Source organism: Indicator indicator, chromosome 1, assembly GCF_027791375.1.
Source record: "Indicator indicator isolate 239-I01 chromosome 1, UM_Iind_1.1, whole genome shotgun sequence".
NCBI classification, from domain to species: domain Eukaryota; kingdom Metazoa; phylum Chordata; class Aves; order Piciformes; family Indicatoridae; genus Indicator; species Indicator indicator.
Window position 1 is genome coordinate 91,063,128 of NC_072010.1, and position 23,853 is coordinate 91,086,980.

At 43.6% G+C, this 23,853-nt stretch overlaps 1 protein-coding gene across 1 annotated transcript in view; it reads right to left on the bottom strand.

Moving 5' to 3' along the window:
* The window catches only part of ARHGAP31 (Rho GTPase activating protein 31), a 66,294-nt gene that overhangs the window by 6,648 nt on the left and 35,793 nt on the right, over positions 1 to 23,853 (bottom strand). The window contains exons 2-8 of the mRNA XM_054381519.1: positions 16,489 to 16,591; positions 15,022 to 15,166; positions 7,910 to 7,992; positions 7,178 to 7,285; positions 5,393 to 5,538; positions 3,773 to 3,971; positions 1,962 to 2,086 (exon numbers count right to left, since the gene is read on the bottom strand). Coding sequence (XP_054237494.1) covers positions 1,962 to 2,086; positions 3,773 to 3,971; positions 5,393 to 5,538; positions 7,178 to 7,285; positions 7,910 to 7,992; positions 15,022 to 15,166; positions 16,489 to 16,591 — 909 coding nt within the window. The remainder of the gene's footprint in view (positions 1 to 1,961; positions 2,087 to 3,772; positions 3,972 to 5,392; positions 5,539 to 7,177; positions 7,286 to 7,909; positions 7,993 to 15,021; positions 15,167 to 16,488; positions 16,592 to 23,853) is intronic.

The window sequence follows — 23,853 nt, forward strand, 5'->3', positions numbered from 1 at the left end:
TCTTTTGCTGGCATGAACATACCTTGCCTCCAGCAAGGCATCAGGAAATTTATGAGGGCAGTAAGCAACCTATTTTCCCAGTCATCCTTACTGGACTTGATTGTCCAGAAGCAAGTTACTCTTTGTCACCACTCTACATGCCTGCTCTTGTGAGGTTTTGGAAGTATGTAGTTGTTGCCGACTGCTCTGAAAAGGGGAGATGGGGGGAATGTAGCTAGCCAGGAGGCCAAGTTATTCTCTGTCAGTCCAAAAAAGGGTCTGTGGAGCTCTGGAAAATGTCTGGGAGCATAGTTTGCTGTTTACAGTGTTGCACAAAGTAGGCAAGGCAGAATGCAAGCAAGCTTGTTGGCTGTCATATAATTAAGGCTTCTGGTACTGACTTTCACATGGGCATAGGAGTAATTCCAGCTATTTGTGGCATTTATATGGAGTCCTGGCTACCTTTTACATTCATATGGCATGATGTTTTGAGTACTGTCCCTGCTTACCCAGAGGAACAGAATTCAAGCTGTGAAGCTTGCATTTTATTTGACTTGCAGACTCGGGTGCATGGACACACAGTGTAAAAGTATGTACTGAGTTTCAACAGCAAGTTCATCTGTTTCCTCACATTAGGCTGTAAGCAGAGAGCAGATGAAAATACAGAGCAGCATTAAAGTGCTGCTTCTCCAAAACACTGCCTCAGTGCCTAAATCTCTGCACACAGTTGTGCATTTCTGCTGGTGAAAATGTACAGCTTCCTGTCACTCAGCACTGGGTTTGGAACAAGGCTTGCTCCCCATGATCACTGGGCTCCAGGCATTCCTGGGCATCCTTGAGACAGCACTACTTCTGGACAGAGTATTCCTTATCAAATTGAGCAGGTGATCCCATGATCAAAATACGATGGAGAGCTATTATGAGGTCCTCCATGGGCATCATATGTAAGGCCATCTGTAAACACAAAACACTGGCGAAGGCAGGGGTCCAAAAAGAGCTAGATCAAGTATTTGGCTTCACTTCTGATCCAAATACAGCTTCTCTTATATGTGGTGGTAGGTAATTTTGCCAGTGTTAACTGTTTTGGTTTAAGTTTTGCAGTGTTTGGTAGTGTTCCTTCAAACACCAGCTCCTGGAGTCACAAGATTATCTTAAAAAAAATCTACCTTAATCTCCTTTTTTAAAAAGGATTTGGAGAAATGGAGATTTGGAGATTTGATTTGGAGATGTTGAGAAAATCTAGGCCATATAAACCTGAGATACTTCTTTATGAAATCAGGCAAAAAAGGAAAATGCTTTCTTTTAAAAATTGTGATTACTTTTAAGTCACGTTCATAACTTTTAAAATTTGAGTCATCATTTCTGAATGCTGGGAACTCACACTGCCAATGTGATTTTCTAGGAAGCAGAATGTTTAGGAGATTGGCGCTCAGGGGAGGATAGAATTTGGAATTACAGCCAGGAGAAAAGACAACTTTTCTCTCATAAAATCTGCAAAATAAATCACTTTCCTCAATCTATTGAGAGCTTGAAGCCATAGGAACTCTTGGCACCTTGTTTTTCACAAAGACACTGAAACAGTTGGCTCTTTAGTGGAAGGACAGGCTGGAAGGACAGCCATTCATCCAGTGCCATGTAAGGAACATTGGGAGCCAGAGGCTGGCTGGGCTGGAAGAGTGGGCTAACTCAAACCTGCATAGCATTTCCTAGTCACCAAGCTTGACAGCTGGGCAATGGGAGCCTGTTTATCACATACCAAAATGGAGTATTTACTGTAACTGTCTGGCATATCCTCCTGAAACAGTGCTTCTCACATCATATGAAAATGAGATGTGCAGGAAATCAGGCAACAAACACAAGCTCATTAGACTAGCTGAAATCTAATGGTATGAGTGCCATGTAGATACAAGTTGTCCCATGCTGTCAATATTGCAGTAGAAAGCTGCAGAGAGAAATACTTTAACTGAAGAGTGTGTTCTTACCAGAGAGCTTCTGTGCCCTTACGAAGACGCTCCCATTTCGACTCAGCTTAGACTTTGATTCTGAGCCAGAACGGCCCAAGTTAAATATTGACTTCCATTTCTTGGACTTGGTAGATAATTTTCTCCTGGAAGGAAAAAGGGCTGAGGAGGGTAGCAAACCCCGAAGACTTGTCTTCTCAATATCCCACAAAAGCCTCTGAGCCCTCTCCCCTCAACACTGTCCCTCTTTTCTCACATCTTTCAGTTCTAAGGCATGCAAGGCACAGCTGCACAACCAACTCTCCCTTTTCTGTAAGCGACTGATCTATACTGCAGATTTAACCACGTCATGGATGGAAAGACACCCAAGCCAACCCTTCAGAGAGTTGGCTCTGGCATCACGCCACAGCAAAGGTGATTGACAGAGCAATCAACCATGCTTCTCTCCAGAAAGGAGAGGTTTCCATGGCTAGAACTACCTTGCAATAGACTGAAGGAAAATTGCCCTTTTAACAGGTTTCTAATGACAGAATGCAAGATAAATTCCAGAGAACAGAGAGAACTATTTCTTGGTGCACAAAGCTGTCCTTTAAAGTTCACATGCCTTTTAGTTTTTGTGAATTTTAAAAAAATCAAAGGACCCCTTATACAAACTAGCTATTAATGTTTCTCAGGCCAACATTACTTTAATCATAGGTGCTGTATGATCATATGCAAGTATAATATACTAATCAAAATGGAGAAGGCAAAAGGGAATTAAAGCAATTTCTCACAACTGTCAGAGCAAGTGGGATGCCATTTCCCTCTGTCCCTTTGGAAATCCTAACTTTAAACAAAAAGAAGCTACTAATCCTGAAGCCAGTCTTCTTCTATGCATATTACTGCATGAAATTGTGTTTCAGTTCCTGCACATACCCATTCTGACTCATGCTTCAAACTCCCCTTTACCAAAGCAAGAACCCTCTTATCTCCCTGTCTTGTGTTCCATAATGGGCTTTCTACCTCTGCAGTTCTGCTTTTCCTTCTGATCAGTACTCAGAAGAGCACAAGCCAGTCCTACAAAGAGGATTGTTCTCTTCAGGTGAGAAATAACCCTCATGTCTTGTCCTTTTGCCAGTATTCTGTTAGATGGCTCATTTTATCTTGAATTTATCAAGTGCAGAAAAATGTCTTTGCTCTGGTGCTTCATGGGTCAGTAGATTAATGATCCTCCTGCTATAATCTCTCAAAACCAGAGAGCAGAGTGGCCATATATTAAAAGATAGATAGACCAATAGATAAATACTTATGCTGGGCAGCAGTGCCAACAACTGCAGCAACCTCAGCTGAAATTGGACTCTTTCTCCTCACATAGGCATAGGTGGCACTATGTAAACACCTTTCCATGCTAGAAGTGAACATTCACCTCACTGCTTGACTATGAGTACAGAGGAACATGGATGACGATGAAGTGGAGCAGGTCATGGATCAGCCACCAGCCTGTGGAACTCGTAGAAGAGCTTTGTCCACACCTGCTCCATCCTCAACCCATGTTTAACCAAATCCTAATCTGACACAAAGATGTAAAGGAAATTAATTCCTCCTGCAGGAAATCTGTCAGGTTCTGTCCCAGTTGAGGGATGAGAACTGGTGGAACTGTGAACCCAGCAACTGCGATGCTCCTCAGAAGCAGCTGTGCCTCTTTTGAGAAGGGCATAGAAATTTCTCTTGGCGGTGGCTATAGATTCAGGCTGCAGGTGTGGGGTTATCATGCTAACAAAAGTCTCATTTCCAATTATGCTGGGGAACTTCCACCTTTTTGTTTCCACTTTTACACTCCTCTGGGCACTTACTTGCTGTCAGGGAGGTCAACAACTGTGTGGAAGAGGGACCCAGTTACAGGGACAATTTCAGGCAAGCTGTTCTCTCTCCTCTCCTTCCGAGCAGGGTGGGAGGCAGACAGGCTCCGTGCCTGAGCTTCTTCCAGGCTCACCAACTTCATTGGCAGGGAGGCTGAGGGGAGGGTCAGACTTTTTGCAACCAATGTGCTCTCTGAAAAGCAAGAAAATACATTCCAGCCTGGGGTGAGGAGAGATGAAGGCAAGAGCATTATGTCTTCATTTGAGTGAAACATCTCCTGCAGAGGGGGGAAAGGAGTGGCACGTGCAGGGAGAGAGGCTTTTTGTCAGATAAGTCTTTCATCTCCCCAGCAACCTTAGCCATTTCAGAGCAATCTCAGCAGGGGCCACGCTGAGCAGTCAAAGGCTGCATTGCACAGACTTGCTGCCTCTGGAGTACAGGCTCTGGTGTGAAAGAGGCATCCCCCAAACCCACCAAAACTCACACACTCCCCTTTCTCCTTCATTCTTCCCTCCCTCCCTTCCCACCTTCCCAGATTTTGGAGCAGTTGAGTCCCTGATCCAAAACAGGTGCCCAGTTCTTTCTGTTACTGCCACATTTTCGCTTTTTCTTGGTTCAGGAAAAGTAACTTCTTACAAATAGCATTACTTTAGAATCATAGAATCATTTCAGTTGGAAAAGACCTTTAAGATCATCAAGTCCAAACAGTATCTAATTCTACCATGTCCCTCAGCACCACATCTCTGCCTCTTTGAGATACCTTCAGGGATAGGGATTCAACCACCTCCCTAGGGAGCCTGTTCCAGTGTTTGAGAACCCTTTCAGTGAAGAATTTTCTTCTAATATCCAACCTAAACCTTCTCTGGTGCAACCTGAGGCCATATTCTCTTGTCCTATCACTTATTATTAAAGAGAAGAGACCAACACCCATGTTAAGAGTGCACAGGATGAGCTGACATAGGTCTGCAAAGCATAAAGGTGGTTGCTCCCTCACTTCCAAAGGCATTATGAGTTTTCCCAGCATGCAAAACAGAAACATCCATATTTTTGAAATTATGTGAGATGATTGTGGTTCCAAGATCTCTCACTGCTCAGTCTTAAAAGTTTTTGACCACAAACATGTCACTAAATAACAAAGTCAGCATCTCAGAAAACTGTTGATATCCCAGGAAAAAACAAACAAACAAACAAACAAACAAACAAAAAAAAAAAAAAAAAAAAAAAACCAGAAGAAGTAAAGGAAAAAAGAAAATCTCTTTTACAAAATGTCCCCAGGTACAAGACATCAGATTTTAGAACACAAGCTTAAGTTTTACTGTGGGAGTGTGGCCTCTGACTTGACATGGCTGCAAGGCAGGTATCATCAGTATGAAAAATTGTAACTGGGGAAGCCTGAGAAAAGAATGGAAGCTGTGGCTGATGGTCTTAGAGAGAAAGCTTAGGCCAGGACTGAGAAGGAATCATGTGGTCTTTCTTTTGTGGAAAGGGTTAAGCAAGGTGAGATAATGAAAAACATGAGCTTGAAACATGCTTGAAATATTAGTTGAAGGGGACAGAGTCAGAGGTGGAGTACATGGCATGTGACAGGTGGGGTGGTTCAGGGAGGTTGTTACCAATGTTCTCTGCAGAGCTGTCTTTTCTGTTGTTGGTGAAGATCTGATCCACATGATTCAGGATGAACTCAATCACCAACTGCTGCACTCGCACCTCCAGGAAAGCTGCATCCCCATTGCAGCCAACTGCCTCAATCTCCTTTGACCTGCATGAGGAAAGAGTTATGCTAGTAGTCAGCATTGCCACACACAGCCTCCAGGAAGGACAGACCAGATTTCTTCTTGCAAGACTTTGAACAGGAATGTTTTCCCCACTCTTGCTGCACCACCACTTGCTCTCATTCTCTCACAGGCCCTCCTCCCCTCTGTCACCTCTGTAATTTTCTTTCCTGTTTGTGCTATTTTCTCTGTTTAGTTTTCATGTTCTTCAGCAACAGACAATCTTTGGCTCTCAAGTTCCATTCTTCTTCTTCTTTACTCCTCTTTTAGTTGGCCTTTACTCCTCTTGAAAGCTGGCCTTTAAAGACAACACAGGAGCCTTAAAATGCCACTTCCAGATCCGTACTCAAAGCTTCAATCATCTCTCAGTGAAATCCCTTAGAACTCTGCTCAGGTGTTCCTTACTCCAATGTTTTCAGTGCTTTGCAATGTACCCCAGTAATGTCTCCTCTGACCCCCAGCACTTCTACATTCTCACTCTTGCTCTCAGCAAAGAAACATTCCTTATCTTGACATGCCAAAGTGTTGCTGAAGAAGTTATCTCTAGGCAATGCATCCTTTGTAAAGTTAATGACTGGTGTGTTAGATAATAGCTTGGGGCATTGCCAAGAGGATAACCCTGTAAGGAGACTGCAGTTTCATTGCCTGCTGCTTTCTTCTCTTCCCTGAGACTTTGAAAAACAAATGTGAAAGGAAACAGATTTTAGGTATTTTTCTGCAAGGACAGATGCTACAATGAAAACGTCTCTGTAGTAAAGGTCCACTTTGTGATATTCAATAGCGTTAACATTAGCAGGCTCTCCCTACTTTTAAAAGGTGATTTTAAAAGGTGAGATAATTCTCTAAGGAATGCTCTTCAGGCCTGTACTTCGCTAGCCAATGTCCCTCCCTCCTGAGCTATGCCAGTCCACAGCTCCCCGCATCAGCTCAGCCTTCGACCCTGTCCTGTCCTGGACTCTCTCTGCTTAGTTCATTCCTCTCAATATGTAGGTATGGGATGGATGAGGAAGGGCATTTCAACACAACACAAAATAGTTGGTTTTTTTCCCCCCCAGATGCTATTTTTTTCTTGTTCTGCTTTGCTCCACAACATACCACACAAACCTCCATCTTCATCCCATCTGGACCTCTTCCCAGCAGAGTGCCAGGCACAGCAAATGTGACAAATTAGCTGGTGGTTATCTTAAGACCACCAAGTTCATCCCACTTTTGCTCCAGCCTGTAGTATGCTCCAGTCCTGTTGCTCTACCTCGCAAGCCTTGCTGTCTCTCACCACCCCATTGCAGAAGCCCTGATGCTACTAGAAATGTCATTTCTGTTCCACAGTGATGAGCTAATTCCTCATTTTTAAATCCATGTGCTCAACTCACAAACAACAGCTTCTTTTTTTATAAGAAACACACAAAACCACAAGCTTCCTTGAATGCTGTCAGTAAAACCTCAGATTATTCAACCTCAGTGAATTTTTTTCTCCTTTCAAAAACTATTTGCTCTGTTTCCTTCAGTTCTTCTGCTTTTCCCTGTCTTTGCAGTTCCCTCAGGGGATGGGTCTGCAGGCTCAGGTGCTGGCACCCCTCGTGGATCTCAACATGGTGCTCCATATGAAAGGACTTTCTGCTACTGTACCTGAGGAGATTGGGAGCCCACACCAAGGCCAGGTTTCTTGTGTGCATGTTGGTCATGTTGCTGAAGGAGGCCAGGTGAGTCAGGTGCTTGATCAGGTATTCCAGTGTTCTGCAGTGGTTTTGCATGAAGAAAGAAAAATGTGTGAAGTGATGGATACCTGCCCACCCAGACAGCAAGGCTCAGATCCAACCCTGGCCCCAGGAGTTGTCCCTTCCTCAAGGAAGGCAGTGTCTGCAGTGGCAGAACAGGCCCCATAGGAGAAAGGATTTACCACACCAGCATTTACATGGGATGGCAGTGAACACCTGAACAACTGTGTTCTAGGGTGGCCAAGAATGGGGTGAGAACCAAACAATCCTTAGCATGATGAGTGTGAAGAAGATGACAGATGGATGGGTGGGAGTGAGATGCTGCAAAAGCTGAGCATTTAGCTCCTGCTCAAGCATCTCCAGCAGATTAACTTCTCCTCACCTCATTCAGGACACTGGCCAAGGCTGCCACAGGGGTAGTGCCCAGGGAAGGATGCTGCTAGACTGTGGCTTGTTCAACCTCCAGTAAAGGTTTGTTCAATGATATTGAAATGCCAGATAAACTGCTGTCAGATTTGGCAATGGTGAGACAGCTTTTGGGAACTGACTTCTGGAAATTAACTCCAGCATTGTTTCAGGCAATATTCCCTTATGTTAAGAGTCACCACCCTGTTCCTCAGCACTTTGGTGGACATGTTCTCACCTATAATGTGATGGTGGGAGCTCCTGGATGACATTTTGAATTCGTGCCAACTGTTCATCCTCAGGGAAGCGTGATACTGCTTCCTGTGGAGAGATAAGGAGAGTTCATCCTGGCAATGGACTCAGGCAAAAAGGAGGAGGGATAAGGAAAGTCATACAAGACACCTTGTCTCAGAGGGAATGCTCTCTTGTTACCTCACACAGCTATTGGTAGAAGTTGCTTTGTGTCCCTAGTGCAGCATAGATTTGCTGTGCTTTTATCTCATGTCTCAACACATCCTTCCTACAAATCTCCAGTTGGGATTTTTCTTCTTTTTCCCTCTTTTATCTTGGGCAGTGATGAGTGAAATACAAACAGATGGAAAGAGAGAAGTGAAAATAATGGAAAATAAGAAAAATAGATACTCTTCCTCCATGAAATTGCATGTCCTGGTTTCAGCTGGGATAGAGTTAATTTTGCTCCTAATAGCTGGTACAGTGTTGTGTTTTGGATGTAGTGTGAGAATAGCATTGATAACACACTGATGTTTTAGTTGTTGCTAAGTAGCACTTAGCCTAAGTTAAGGACCTTTCAGTTTCCCATGCTCTGCAGCAAGCAGGTACACAAGAAGTTTGGAGGAAGCATGGCCAGGACAGCTGACCCAAACTAGCCAAAGGGATATTCCATACCATACAACATCATGGTCAGCATGTAAACTGGAGGGAGTTGACTGCTTAAGCATCAGTCATCAGGGGGTGAGCAACTGCATTGTGCATCACTTGTCTTTTCTTGTGGTTTATGTATAATATTTTATCTTCATTTTCATTACATTATTATTATGATTATTACTATTATTATTATTGTTGTTTGCTTGTTTGTTTCAGTCATTAAACTGTTTTTATCTTAACCCACAAGATTTACTTTTTTTTTTTTTTCAATTTTCAATTCTCCTCCCCATCCCATTGGGAGAGGGGAGGAGGGTATAAGTGGTTGCTGGTGCTTAGTGGTGGCTGGGGTTAAACCAACAACACTGCATCAAAAACAGACCAGGCCTTTCCAGCCCTATGTCATGAAAAGAGCTTGGATGTACAATATTTTGCCTGTTATATGTTTCTTTGAATTTGTATCTTTCTGGCATGAGAAGGCTTAGCAAAATCACTGCCCAAGGAGATTAATTACTTGGGGTTAGAGTAGGTTAAAAAGAATCAAGGTTATGCATCTTGGTCTTGATGAGGTCTTTCTGGGCCAAGAGCTTAGAGAGCCACGATACACTTTTGTCTGCATTCCTAGGAGTTTGCTGCATTGGTATTCATCAATTCAGCTACTCCCTTTGTGCTGAGGGAGGACAAACCACCATCAAGTTGTGGCAGTTTAGGCTGGATGCCCCCTGCCACTGCTACATGAGATACACCTCTGGTGTTCTGGGTGCCCACCCAGAGGGGTGGACACAGGAAATGGCGTATTTCTACCCATAAATCCTGCGCCCTATAAGGCCATCTGCAGAGTCATTCTCTTCCTCTTTCTTCCCTCTGCTCCCATGGGAGATGTCCTCTCTTATCGGGTAATGCCGGGGGAGTATCCTCAAGGCCTCTTAGGCCTGTCTAGGCCTAATGCCAGGAGGAGAATGGAGGGGGGGCAGTCTCAGACCTGGCCAGCCTGAGACTTGCCTAGCAGTAGGAGGGGGGGGAAGGAAGAGCCCTGAGGGATTGGGTAGACCCTCAGGTGAGAGGAAGGAAGGACTGGGAAGCTTTTGGGAATTCTGTGAGGAGGTTCTGTATGCTTTAGGATGTTCTTTTCCACTATGCTTTGTAGTTTGTAGTTTTCTGTAGCTTCACCAATTCGTTTTTCCATTTAAACTTTTTCCATCACTCTCCAATCCATTTGCGTGTGTCATTCTTTTGTCCCTTTCGGGGCAAGAGATGTTCTGGCTGGCCTCAAACCAGCACACAAGTTCAAACAATGCATGACTGTCTGGGAACCTCCTGTCTACCCTACTGCCACTGGAGTTTGGATTGAGTTCAAAGACAGATGCTGGGACACACATTGCCAGCAGAAGTTTTGCATGTGGACAGACGTCACTGTCTGTACTGCGAGGGAAAGAAAGGAAAAGAAGGAAATAGCCCATCCCAAACCACCCATGACTTAAACATTATGAACCTGAAATTACCAGCCACAACTACAGAAGGATCTTCTTGTGGCAATCACTACAACATCCACACTGCTGATGCTGCAGTCTCTTTTCTGGACCTTTTTTCAGCAGACCACTGCTCATGTGCAACCACCAGTAAACCAAACATTGCCAGTTTCAAGGCCAGAGATGAATACAAATCATGCTTTATTCCCTAACACTGGGAATTGAGATATATGCCCTCTAGTCTGAACTTCTCACTGGTTTGATGGCGAGGAAAAACAAGTGAGGTCAGTAGTTTGGTGCATCTATGAGGTGCTTTGCTCAAATTAGAGGTAGGTTAACTCCTTCTAGTGTTTTTTAAATTTTTCAGCCCAGAAATCCTAACTGTAAGAACTCCTGTAATCTACACACAAGATTTCAAGTTGAAAGGGCTTGTCCAAAGAGGGATATGGAGGGAAATGCAAACTTTAATGTGCTGCATCTAAACTCAGATTGTACATGATATTTTCTCCCCACAGTACTGATTTGAGTTCCCATATTTAACTTGCGTGTCTCAAAGATCTAATGCTTATACAACAAGTAAATACCAGCTTCTCTGAGGTCATGACCCATTCAAACATCAAAGCCACATTTCTGACCCATACATGTTGTGCCTTTCAAATCTGAGGCCTCTTCTAAAACTCAAGATTACAACAGCAGAATAGAGAATTCAAAGAACAACCAATAACTCCATTTATTACTGTTAATCCAGACAACTCCATTATTATCTGTTAATCATGGCATGAATTTATGTCATTCTCCTGGTTTCAGCTGGGATAGAGTTAATTTTGTTCCTAGTAGCTGGTACAGTGCTGTGTTTTGGATTTAGAATAGCATTGATAACACACTGATGTTTTAGTTGTTGCTAAGCAGCGCTTAGCCTAAGTTAAGGACTTTCCAGTTTCCCATGCTCTGCAGCAAGCAGGTGCACAAGAAGCTAGGAGGGAGTATGGACAGGACAGCTGATCCATACTAGCCAAAGGGATATTCCATACCATAGAATGCCAGGTATATAAACTGGAAGGGCTGGCCAGCAGGGACAGATCACTGCTCATGCACTGGTCAGCAGGTGGTGAGCAACTGCATTTGAATCACTTGTCTTTTCTTGGGTTTTATTTCACTCTTCTTTTCTTTACAATAATTATTATAGTATATAATTGTTGTTATTGCTGATTTTATTTTTTTTTTATTTTATTTTAATCATTAAACTGTTCTTACCTCACAAGTTTTACTTTTTTTTGTGTGTTTTCAATTCTCCTCCTCATTCCACTGGGAGGAGGAAGGCATGACCAAGTGGCTGCGTGGTGCCCACTTGCTGGCTGAGGTTAAGCAACAACAGTCATCAACGTTTTTACTACATTGGTGATTCTGGGAATGCACAACTCATTAGCCCTGGTGAACAAGTGGAATAAGCCCTGGTTAACAAGTCCAAAGAGAAGGTCTCCTAGAGCTGATTTGCTTTGAGGGAGGACTCAGTCTCTCTATGCCCAGGCTAAAACAAGCCAAGCAGAGTTAACTATCCTTTGAAACAAGCATCCATCACTCAAATAAGATGGCAAGCTGGAGAGTGTGAGAGGGGACAATTTTTGCAAACATTGATAGCCACTGAGGTCATGACTGGGATGTCACACCCATGACCTTGACACAGCGATGACCAAAAGGCCAACCCCTCTCCATTCACAAGGAATTTGACTTTCTTTATCCACAAATGTCTGAATCACGCTGGTGACTCAAAGCAGAGATTATCCCATCTCAGAGACAGCTCTGACTGAGTCAGGCTGGGATTAGTATGCATCCTTTACTCCTACCAGCATTCTTCTGCCTAGGCACAGCTGCTACCATTCTCTGTTCAGACACTCCACACATACACACACGTCTAGAGGTTTTTCTGCTGCTTGGGGAATTGATCTTTTTTCTTTCTTTCCTCCTGGTGTCTGACTGTGCTTCCTGTCAGCTGGGTTACCCATTATAAATCCCTACTGAGTAGATTTACATGAACAACAGATTTTGTGCCTGAGCAGACAAACTAAAGAGTTGGAGATTAAAAAAAAAAAAAAGAAAGAAAGAAAGAAAGAAAGAAAGAAAGAAAGAAAGAAAGAAAGAAAGAAAGAAAGAAAGAAAGAAAGAAAGAAAGAAAGAAAGAAAGAAAGAAAGAAAGAAAGAAAGAAAGAAAGAAAGAAAGAAAGAAAGAAAGAAATCCCTTTTAGGACAATCCAAAGTGATAACATTTTGGAAAGCTGGCACAAGATTTTAAAACACAATTGTTCAAGGATGACCAAAGTATCACACCCAACCAAAAGTGAGAGAAGCTATCATCCTAACTTGGGGCTGTTTAACCCTTTTTTGAATGATATTTTATTTAAGAGTTAGATGTGTTGATTCAATGTTGAAACATATCCTTTAGAAAGTATTTGTAAAAGAAACATTTAAACAGTTATAGAAATGTGTTCCCTTTTGCTTTTGAATTAAACTATTTACCAAATATATCTACTGAAAATCTGCAAGTCATCATCCCAAAACTGCACTTTTCAGCAAACATTCTTTCCTAAAAAAAAGTTTCCATCTTCATGTTTCCTTTGCAGCATTTTTCTTTCATAAATCAGTAGCAATTGCCAAAAAGACATCAACCAAATAGCTTCAACAAGAATAAGATTCATCAGTTACTGTGAATGGTTGAATAATACCCTGTATTTTCAAGATCTCATTCATCCTGACTGCGTCTAACTTAGAGATCCTATCCTATATCCTCGGGATCCCTATATCCCGAGGATACAGGGCAATTTTTCAAATCTCCTCATAATTTTGAATGAAGTTTTAACTATACATCACCTTGAAACATAGATCAATCTTTCTAAAGTTTGGCATTGAAAGAACAAGACACCTATCTCTATTGCATCTTGGCTGGGCAGCACAGTGAAACAATTCCCACCTCATGTTTCCCAGCTCAGATATAGCCCTTAACAGCATATTGCTGCTTGGCTGGTCCTGTTTGGCTTTCACAGAATCACAGAATGGTAGGGGTTGGGAGAGACCTCTGAAGATCATTGAGTCCAACCCCCTGCCAGAGAAGGATCACATAAAACAGTTCACACAGGAACGCACTCAGGTGGACCTTAAAAATCTCCAGAGATGGAGACTCCACTCCCTCTCTTGGGCAGCCTGTTCCAGTGCTCTGCCACCTTCAAAGCACAGAAATTCCTTCTCATGTTTAGATGGAACTTTCTGTGTTCAAGTTGATGCCCATTACTTCTTGTCCTGTCTGTTCCCCTGTACTGGGGACCACTGAGAAGTGTCCAGCCCCATCTTCCTGACACCTACTCCGTATATATCGTAAGAGTTAGTAAGATCCTCCGTTGGTGGTGCTTAGGAGATCCCTTCCAACCCCTAACATCCTATGATCCTGTGATTATCCTCCTCTTTTCTAAGCTGAACAGACCCAGCTCTCTCAGCTTCTCCTCATATGAGAGATGTTACAGCCTCCTAATCATCTTAGTGGCCCTGCACTGGACTCTCTCCAGTAGTTCTTTTTCCTTCTTGAGTTGGGATACCCAGATTGGACACAGTACTCCAGGTGAGGCCTCACCAGCAGAGAGTAGAGGGAGATGAGAACTTCCCTCCACCTACTGCTTACACTCCTCTACAACAAAGATGTTTCCTTGTAACATGCAACAGGGAGTCATCGGAGAGTATTTTTTTCTGGTGTAGACCCCGTGGATGTCTGTCAGTGCCTCCTGTGCCATAGCAGTGCATTTGGAAGTACTTGATTCAGGCTAGCAGCAATGCAAACAGTAACATCTGACGTGAGAGCTGCTTGCCACTTCCCCTTTCATTTGGATCTGATTTTGCAAAACTTCTTCTCTGCAACGTCTGACATTTTTGGCAATGTCTGTCTCCACCTCTCAGCAAATAGGAAAGAGTAGGATGACAGAAATTCCTAACAAAGAACGGATGTTTCTAACACTGAGAAAACAATCCTTCTAGTTCTCCCACCCCAGCTGTTTTAAGAAGTTGGTGAATTCTTTTAGCTGGAAATTCACACCTCCAGCACATCAGATTCCAGCCAGAATGACTGCATTTAAATGTGTTGGTGTCATAAACAACTGAAAGTGGATTTAGAATGGTAAGAAGCAGGCAACCCTATCAACAAGCATAGCATGCTGTGCCCTCTTCTAATAAAGTATTCTCTGCCATCAAAATTAGCCAACTCTCTTAAAAATTCAGGCTTGGTGGTCTTATTTTTCTGTTCCCCTGCAGTCTGCTCCTAGGCTCCAGCTGTATCTATGTACAATCTATGGTTGTTTTGCAGAATCTAGTAACTTCTCTTTGAATTACAACCTCTATAAACAAGGTTGGAGTTTTCTGTTTGGCCAGCTGCCACTTTCCTCTGCCATTTGTATTTATGACATCATCATGATGGACCTGATATGCCATAGCTGACATAACCTTGTCATATGTGCTCTGACAAACTGCATGAAAAATGGCTACACATGCAGAAAGGTTGGTGCTTTACATGTAGGCTGAACAATCAATTTGTGCATGTGTCACGGACTGTCACAGGGACAGGGAGGAGGAAACTGTACCCTTATGATTATGATCACAAGCCCCAGGTTACTCTTGGTGATGGACAGTAATGAGGAAAAGAAAGAGAATTAGTAATTCTGGGAGGAGGTGAACAGTGAGGAGAAAGAGCAACAGTAGGGAAACAATGGGGTGTGAAAATTACCAAGATAACAGGGAGGAAACAGCAGAGAAACTGAGAGAAATAAACACAAAATAGGGGAAAGAAACAAAGACAGTGAAAGAGAGCCAGCACAAGATGAGAAGGGAAGAGCGCTGGGAAATGTTTATACAGATAGATGCACCAGAAGCCAGGACTTTGGAGTGAATCCCAAACAGCTGTCATGGAGGAACCTGCAACACGTTCACACTGCTGGAGAGGAATGAGAACAGCAAAGGGTCTCACCGTGAATTTCTTGTAGAGCTCATAGGTGAGGAGAGGGTTGGGCAGTTCCCTGAAGTAGAGCTTGCAAAGTGACCCCACACAGTGGATGTCCTGCAGGTAAACTTCCCTTGTCAGATCTGGGCATTGGTCAGACACAAACTCTTGTCTGAAACAACATTGAAACATAACAATGTAGGTGAATAATAGCTGTAGCATCCCAGTGGTCCACCCTAAATACTCTTTTACAGCTAGAAGAATAAACAAACTTTAAAGTAGAGATCTCTCAGTAGCCAGGCCCAGTTTGTCTTCAAGGTTTCAACTAGTCATAGAATTGAGTCATAGAATTGTTAGGGTTGGAAGGGACCTCAAGGATCATCTAGTTCCAACTCCCCTGCCAGGGGCAGGGACACATCACACTAGATCAGATTGCTCAGAGCCCTATCCAGCCTGGCCTTAAATACCTCCAGGGATGGGGCTTCCACCACCTCCTTGGGCAACCTCTTCCAGTGTCTCACCACCCTCATGGTGAAGAACTTCTTCCTAACATCCAATCTGAATCTACCCACTTCTAGTTTTGCTCCATTCCCCCTAGTCCTATCATTACCTGACATTCTAAAAAGTCCCTCTCCAGCTTTCTTGTAGGCCCCCTTAAGATACTGGAAGGCCACAATAAGGTCTCCTCAGCACCTTCTCTTCACCGGACTGAACAGCCCCAATTCTCTCAGTCCTTCTTCATAGGAGAGGTGCTCCAGCCCCCTGATCATCCTTATGGCCCTTCTCTGGATACATTCCAGCACCTCCAGAATCTTCTTGTAATAGGGGCTCCAGAACTGGATGTGATACTCCAGGTGGGAGCTCACCAGAGTGGAGTCATTGGTTTCCCTAACGTAGTACCATGAGTAGACTCCAAATTGTTATAAAAAGATCGCTTTGTCTTGAAGTGAGAGAGAACAACTCAGCATTTGTGCTGAGACCCCCCAGGCCTTTCCTATTTATAGATGTAGAGGGAGATAACTTTTTCTTTGCCATGGACTAACCCCTGAATTACACAGAATCACAGAATTGTCACAGTTGGATGGGACCTTAAAGATCATCTAGTTCCAACCCCACTGCCGTGGGCAGGGACACCTTCCACTAGATCAGGTTGCTCAGAGCCACACCCAGCCTGGCCTTAAAAACACTCAGGAATGGTGTTTCCACCACCTCCCTGATCAACCTGTTTCAGTGTCTCTCCATCCTTAAGGTGAAGAACCTCTTCCTGACGTCTAATCTAAATCTACCCTTCTCTAGATTGGATCCATTCCCCCGGTCCTATCACTAGAATGTACACTGAAATGTTACATTTCCCTGTTACCAGCTTCAGAGATACTTATCTTCCGAATCAGCCTAGAGATCTGCTGGCCCTAGTCTATGCTTGAGGGACTCACAGATAATAGGTACCAAGCCATCTGACCAAAACCCTCTGGTACTCAGCCAGGTTGCCCTTACCTCAGCTTTTGTATGTTGGATGTCACTCCTGAGAGCCGGTAGATCCCATCCACAATGCCATGAGTCTCAATGAACTCTGCACAGCTCTTCAACACGTAGGGGACTAGGAGAGGAAAACAAGCCAAGATGCCTAATGAATACACACCAAGAACTTCTACAAGTCATCACAGAGGAGACACAACAGAAGAGCCTTTCTGCAGATGCAGGGCAGGGCACAGTCATGGGAGAAATACAGGGAAAACTGAAAAATAAACCTCCCAGAAAGTGGCCACAGCCAATTTATAAAGTGAAGATATGCTATGGTTGTGCCACACCACACACATTGACATATGACGATGACCAGCCCTGAGGTCACAGGAACGTGGTAGGAAGGAAGGTTTCTCTCTCTCCCTTTTTCTTTCCAGAAAAAGAAAAAAAAGGGGGAAAAAAAGAGCAATTTGATTCTAATTGAAAGCATGAGGTAAAACATGCGGTCCCTGGAACCTTCCCCCTCCTCAAGAGAGAGCTCCAGCCTCGCTGGATTGTGCCAAGAAGGTCTGATTGGCTTGGACGAAAATCAGAGGAGCATTTGCACTTCCATATAAGCTTACATACCCACAGTTTAGTGCTCAAAAACTCCCACAGAGTGGGTACAAACTTCAAATATTGACTAGACCTGCACACTGACAAAATCTGACATAGGCTTCAAAAGAACTCCATCAACGTAACCAGACAAAGGCTTTGCCAGCCTTAAAGCTGAGAGAAGCCGGAGGCACAATGTTTACATCCCAATGTGGACCCAAAGCACATGTTTATTTTTTTCCCCCATTATATAGGTATAGCAAACCTTCATGCTCTTGGTCAGAGCAAGCCTCCCTGTCCCCAGTACTATAACAACCCTGGTTATAACAATAACAGTAAGAGAGCCCTTCCTTATTAGGTGCTAGAAACTTCTGTATACTTAACGCAGTGCTCCACACAGCATAAGCATGAAAAAATGGTAAATGAAGAAGTTAAAGTTCCCCACTGCAGTGCTGACTCTGCTGCACTGCACTTTTGGAAAGCTGTGTGGAAGAAAACAGGCTAAGCCATACATTTGACTGGAAAGCCATTTATAGCAGTTACTGCATCTTTACAACACCACAGAGATAATGGCTCTGGATGGACCTTTCCTGAGTTCTTCTGCTCAAAGTTCAGGACTATAATGACTTATTAACTTATGCTTCATCAGGCAGCTCTGAGGACAGCCTGAACAAAGAACTGCTGGTACATTATTGTATTACTTATGGATGTCACTGAGGCCAGAGCCAACTAATAGGCAGACTTGCCCCTGTCAGGCAGCCCAGGCCACAGGCTCTGGTGGGGAGGGCTTCCAAGATGGTGCCCACCTCAGTGACACACTATTATTGAGCCCAGACAATCAGGAAAGTGCTACCCTTCTGCCTCCTGACTCTTACTGAAGGAGGTATATAAGTCCTTCTCGTGTGTCCCTTGTCTTCTCTTTTGGCCAACCCAAATGTAGGATTACACGAAGTGCCAGTGATATCTTGGAAGCCTGGATGACCCAAACAGACTAATTCACCTCAGTTAAAGCAGCTTCTCCAAACCAAAAGGGAAAATCTGACATTTTTTGATCAGCTACTCATAATGCTGTTACACTAGTCATGCTCTTGTTACACTCAAAGCCCTTGGGCTGATTTTTAAGCCTCTCAGGCTGTTGGGCTAAGACTAACAGTGGAAATTCTGGCAGGGGCACTAGCCTACTGCAACAATGTTCATGGGAAATCGTGAAATCACCAAAAGAACAGTTGAAGTCTACAGAGTCAAAGCTTCATCCACAGCAGTTGTAGAGCTATATGATTCTCTCCTCAAGGACTCTCAGAAAGATCATAAGAAGCATTCTTTGCAGTCCCTACAGGACCTACTTTCTAGGTCGAAGACTAGATGATGGGAAAGGAGACAGAGCAAAGGAAAAGTATGAAATTTCTGAAAGGCTGAGAGAGTTGGGGATGTTTAGCTTGGAGGAGACTGAAGGGGGATCTCATTAATGCTTATCAATATCTAAAGGGTGAGCGTCAGAAAAATGGAAACAGCCTCTTCTCAGTGGTGCCCAGTGCAGGTCAAGGGGCGCTGGACACAAATTGGAATACAGGAGTTTCCATGTAAAGATAAGGCAAAAACTCTTCACTTTGAGGGTTCTGGAATACTGAAACAGGCTGCCCAGACTGGCTGAAGAGTTTCTATCTCTGGAGACATTCCAAACCCATCTGGCTGTGTTCCTGTGTGATTTAGCCCAGGTGATCCTGTTCTAGCATAGGTTGGACTAGATGATCTCCAGATGTCACTTCCAATCCCTATAATTTTGTGATGATGATCAAGGGACTGGGGCACATGTCTTATGAAGAAAGGCTGAGAGTTTTTTAGTCTGGAGAGGAGAAGACTGAAAGGGGATCTAATAAATGCATATAAATATGAGGGCTGGGTGTCAAGAAGAAAGGGACAGCCTCTTCTCACTTGTGCCCTGTAATAGGACAAGGGGCAATGGATGTAAACCACAGCACAGGAAGTTCCACCTCAATGTGAGGAAGAACTTCTTTACTGTAACGGTGACAGAGCACTGGAACAGGCTCCCCAGAGAGGTTGTGGAACCTCCTGTGGAGACGAAACAAGACCCATCTGGATGTGTTCCTGTGTGACCTGTGCTAGATTCTGTGGTCCTGCTCTGGCAGGGAGTGGGGTTGGACTTGAAGACCTCCAGAGGTACCTTCCAACCCCTAACATCCTGTGATCCTGTGATTCTGTGCAATATTTAAAAAAAAAAAAAACAAAAAAAGCCTAAGTGATATATCAGGAAAGAGGATCTTTGTGATTATCTGGAGCTGCAGTAGGGAACTCAGATCATATGATGATGAGCATGCTAGAAATTAAAAAAAAAATAGAAAGGCAAGTGACTCCTGGCCTCATCATTTCTGGTTGGTCAGCTGCAGCATCTTTGAGGCAGCAGCTATACATACATGGCATACTACATTTCTTTCTTGCTAGGGCTCTCTGGGAATCAATCTAATGTAAACAGCAAAAATGAAAGCTAGGCAGATCCATGTTCACTTCAGATCTATTTGTAGGGGAGAATGGGTGTGCCACTCCATGCTATCTGGAAAAAGAAGAATTAATTGAACAGAAAAGATTGATCAGGACAGCCACGTGACAATGTCTGTTTAAAAATTATACAGTCTTTCACATAAATAAGTTCCATATGATGGTGCCTAGCTACAAGAAAAATGGGGTCCATGCCTACAGCACCCATTAGTAAACAATTTTTAAACCTTAGTGTTAAGAATAAATATACCAACTAAAAATTTATATACTGATGTTTGTCGTGAATAATTTACCTTCTGAAAGTAAGACTCACTAAATCAGACTAATTTTTTTTGCTGATTTTTAAGTTGCCTTTGGATAAATTAGTTCAAGAGGCCTCAGGCAGGTAAGTAAACATCTGCCCTAGGCAAATCAGAGAAGGCTAGATCCACCTGCTGAGGACTGGAAAGTAAAAAAGGGCCTTGAGGGGCATAATGTGTAGCAAATGTATAAAATTCAACTCTTTCATAAAATTGAGTGAAGGGTCCACAGTGGGGCACCCCATAGACTGCAGATATAGCTCTACCAGTATGCCTTACTCCAGCCCGGTAATCTTCCCTGCTTTTCCAGCCCAGGGCTTCTCACATCTCTCTGCCAGTGCCCTTGGCTCTTATGAAGACAAACAGCCATACCAGTTCCTTGGCTCTTACGAAGGCAAACATCCACTTACCCCAAAATGTCTGGCAGTTTTGTGATGTCAGAAAAGAATCCCACATAGGACACACCTCACTTGCAACCAAAAATTGCAGACTTTGACCTCAGGTGCTTGGAGGTGAAGGGACTGCAGCAAGGCAGCAAGGCACTTTCTGCAGTGCAAGCCCCTAAATGCAGTGCTTGTGTGAAATCGGAGCACAGTAAATGTTTTCTTTGAGTAGAACCTGCAGCTCTGAAATTCCTAAGCAGTTCTGATCTCCAAAGTCTTTTGGGCATTTGGGGGAGTGAGGTTAGACCATTAGAGAACAGCTTCCTCCCACTTCCAGGTGTTTCTGAGGTGGTTTGATTATTTCAGATGTGTCTACTAATGAACCAAAGCAAAGGTTGTGATCCGTCAAGTGAGAGGAGATGCAAACTCTGGCATGTCCTTTACAAACAGAATCACATAGAACCACAGAATGGTAGGGGTTGGAAGGGACCTCTGAAGGATCAGCTGGTCCAACCCCCCTGCTAAAGCAGAATCAGCTAGAATAAGTCACATAGGAACATGTCCAGGTCAAACATGGGAATGCTCCTTGCCAAAGACAGTATAGGCATCATAGATCCCTTCAGGATCACCTAGAGTTACATCAGGAGTCTATCAGCATTACAGGGCACATGTAAATCACAGAGCTGGCTATCTTCTGAAGGAAGATCAGATGTGGGTGGGGATTTGTAGCAGGGCCTGTGTGTGTGCGTGCAGGCATAGAAGGGAGGGGAGGGGGGTGTCCAATCTTGACACTTCTATAATTAAAACTGTGCTGGAGGCTTAGAAGTTGGAAGAGGCAGCTGGTGTCACACAGACCCTGCTTGTTCTGCCAGACAGCCAAACTGTCCTCGTTTAAAACTACAATAGAAACCAGATGGAGGAGGAGAAGAGAGCATGGAGCAAAGCATCAGTCAGAAGGGAAATTGAGTTATAAACATACTGCACACAAAAGACAATACTCCTCTTTCCCCAGACAAAAATAAACCAGAAGGGCAGTCACAGTAACTCATTCCACTCTCACTGGGTATCGCCTCCAAGATCAGTGTACATACAGAGTCACCTCCACAAGGGCCTTTCCTATGACCACAGCTTGTGCCATCTCCTCCACATGTGTGCTACATCGAGGTATCATGCCTTCCTCCCAGGCTCATCCCTCTGGGTACCAATACCAGTAATAGTCATTGACCCTGTTGCCTCATAGGGATAGGGTTGGGAGGTTTCTGATTTCTCCTGTCCCTGTCCAGCCACAGCACTACCACTCACCAAACCTCCCTGCCAGCAAGCAAGGTGCTCACTCTTCACCTGCCTGACAAAGGCTTCATCTGGCACAAGGCTGAGCATTTTGGATCAGAGCTTGGGAAACCTTTAAGCAGGTATCTAACTAAATCATGAGCAGTCCAAGTATGAGGAGACATTAGAAAGAGAAGGAGTTATCTCATCTAGTGACTGCTGGGAGGATGACTTCCTGGCCTTCCACCAAAATCAGCAAAGAGCAAGAAAGAGCCTGGTCCAGCAGGAAATGTTATCAATGACCTGTAGCCTCAGTGTCACCTTCTAGAATAAACTCTTAGTCTCCCAGGGCTACAGAAGGACCTTAGTGAGGAGACTGCTAAGTCAGCCACCCTAACCAGTCAGTGTGAATGCTGTCCAGTAAAGCTGTGCTTAACTGTAGCTAACCTGGACTGGGTCATATGCTCACGGTACATTGTACCGAACTTGGACTGAATAGCAGCAGGCTTTGTTTTTCTCTTTATTCTTCTGTTGTTCTCTTAGAAAGGTTCTTGCAAGGATAAAAATCAGCCAAAGCTACTCAGATCCTCCTTAGTGGTTGGTTTGTGCCACATGGAGGAGGTTTCTTATCCTCGCTAATTTTAATTTAATTTTAGTTCAAGTAATGAGTGGATAAAAGCAGACCTCTCATTTTACCTGGAACACCAACTTTTTGATGTTTAATGTGCAGGAAATAGTAAGGGTTGGGTTTTTTGGGGTTTGTGTTGGGTTTGTTTCTATTCTAATTTCTCTCAAAAATTAAGCCTGTGTCATTTTTATTCCTCTATTTTGTTTTTGTTAAGTATTATTTGCTTCCTATCATGCTATGTCAATGGCATAACAATAAAGGTCAAAATAGTTTCTTGTTTCAATTTAAATGACTAAACTAAGAAATAGTGTCTCCTAAAAAATAAGCATTTCAGTCTGTACTAAGAGTTGTTGTTTTGCACAAAGAAAAATAACAAGCCAGTACCCATTTTAGAACATATTAATATATTAACTTAGCCTCTTAATCACAGGAAAGGAGAAGCATTGACTTGAAAGACAATATCTCTGATGTGAAATGTTTCTGCATTTCCTGGTGCTTCCTACTTCAAATCACGAGCTTTACTGCTGATTGCTGATTCACTAGATTTCTTTCTTTTTTTTTTTCTTTTTTTTTACTTTTCTGCTTTTTGCTGAGCTTGTCTGATTTTCACTATGTGTAAGATTGGCTAAGAAACAGATTCCAAAGAAGATCAAATGGTGCTCTCTTCCCTGCAGCTCACCCAGGCCCTGGCCCATCACAGCAGTCACAATTCCAGCTTGCATCCCAATGTGTAGCTCTAACCCACGGTAGCTATGGATAATTCCTGCCTTACCCCTAGGTAACATCTCCTTTGCCTTCTACCTCTCCTTTTCCAGGGATAGAAGGGACCACAGCATCTGAAATCACTTCAGAGGATCTCACCTGCTCAGTGATGAATTTGTCAGAACTGAAAGAGAATTTGTCCTGCCCAAACATAAATGCTATAAGGACAAATAGAGGGCTTCAGTCTCCAGCATGTCTACGCACACTTTTCACCAGCAAGAAGTTCATTTTACAGAAGAAGCAAAAATAAACCATGTCACCATCAAATTCCAGTGTTGTGTTTGGCTGCTAGCACTGAGCTACCATAACCCCCCCACCCCACCCCCAGGCAAACACACATCCCTGTGTTTCAATAACATGAGATAGCTGATACCACACAGGCTTAAAACTAAATCACCCTGTTAGACCCCTCCTTGCCTCCTCCCCCTTGGCTGCCATAAACATAGTTATAAAAAGACAAACAGCTGGTGCCAAGGTGATCCTGCCTGTGTGGACAGCAAAACTGAATCCCCATCTAAGTCACATGCTTCCATGTTTTTTGGGTTGTTGGGGTTTTTTTTGCCCCTCTTTTTCTGTGGGAAATATCTCTGCACGGTCACAATGGTTAGCAGAACAGTGCTGTGCCCTGTGACGAAAGCATCATCTTGAACACAGTTGTACTGCTGGTGGGCAAAGATGTAGGAAAAATAGATCTCAAATGTGCCAGATGCTGTGAGCCACCACCCTTCATGGCCTGGGTGGGAAGTGGAAGCACTGTTCACAACGTGGCTTTCTGTTTTCAAGCAAATGCATTTCAACACAGCCTGCAAGCCTGGATTGAATGAAGTCAATGGCACCACTAACAAAGTGGGGTTTTTTCCCATTGATATTAAACCAAGCTTACATAACATATACGAACACAGAGAATCACAGAATGGTAGGGGTTGGAAGAGACATCTGGAAATCATTT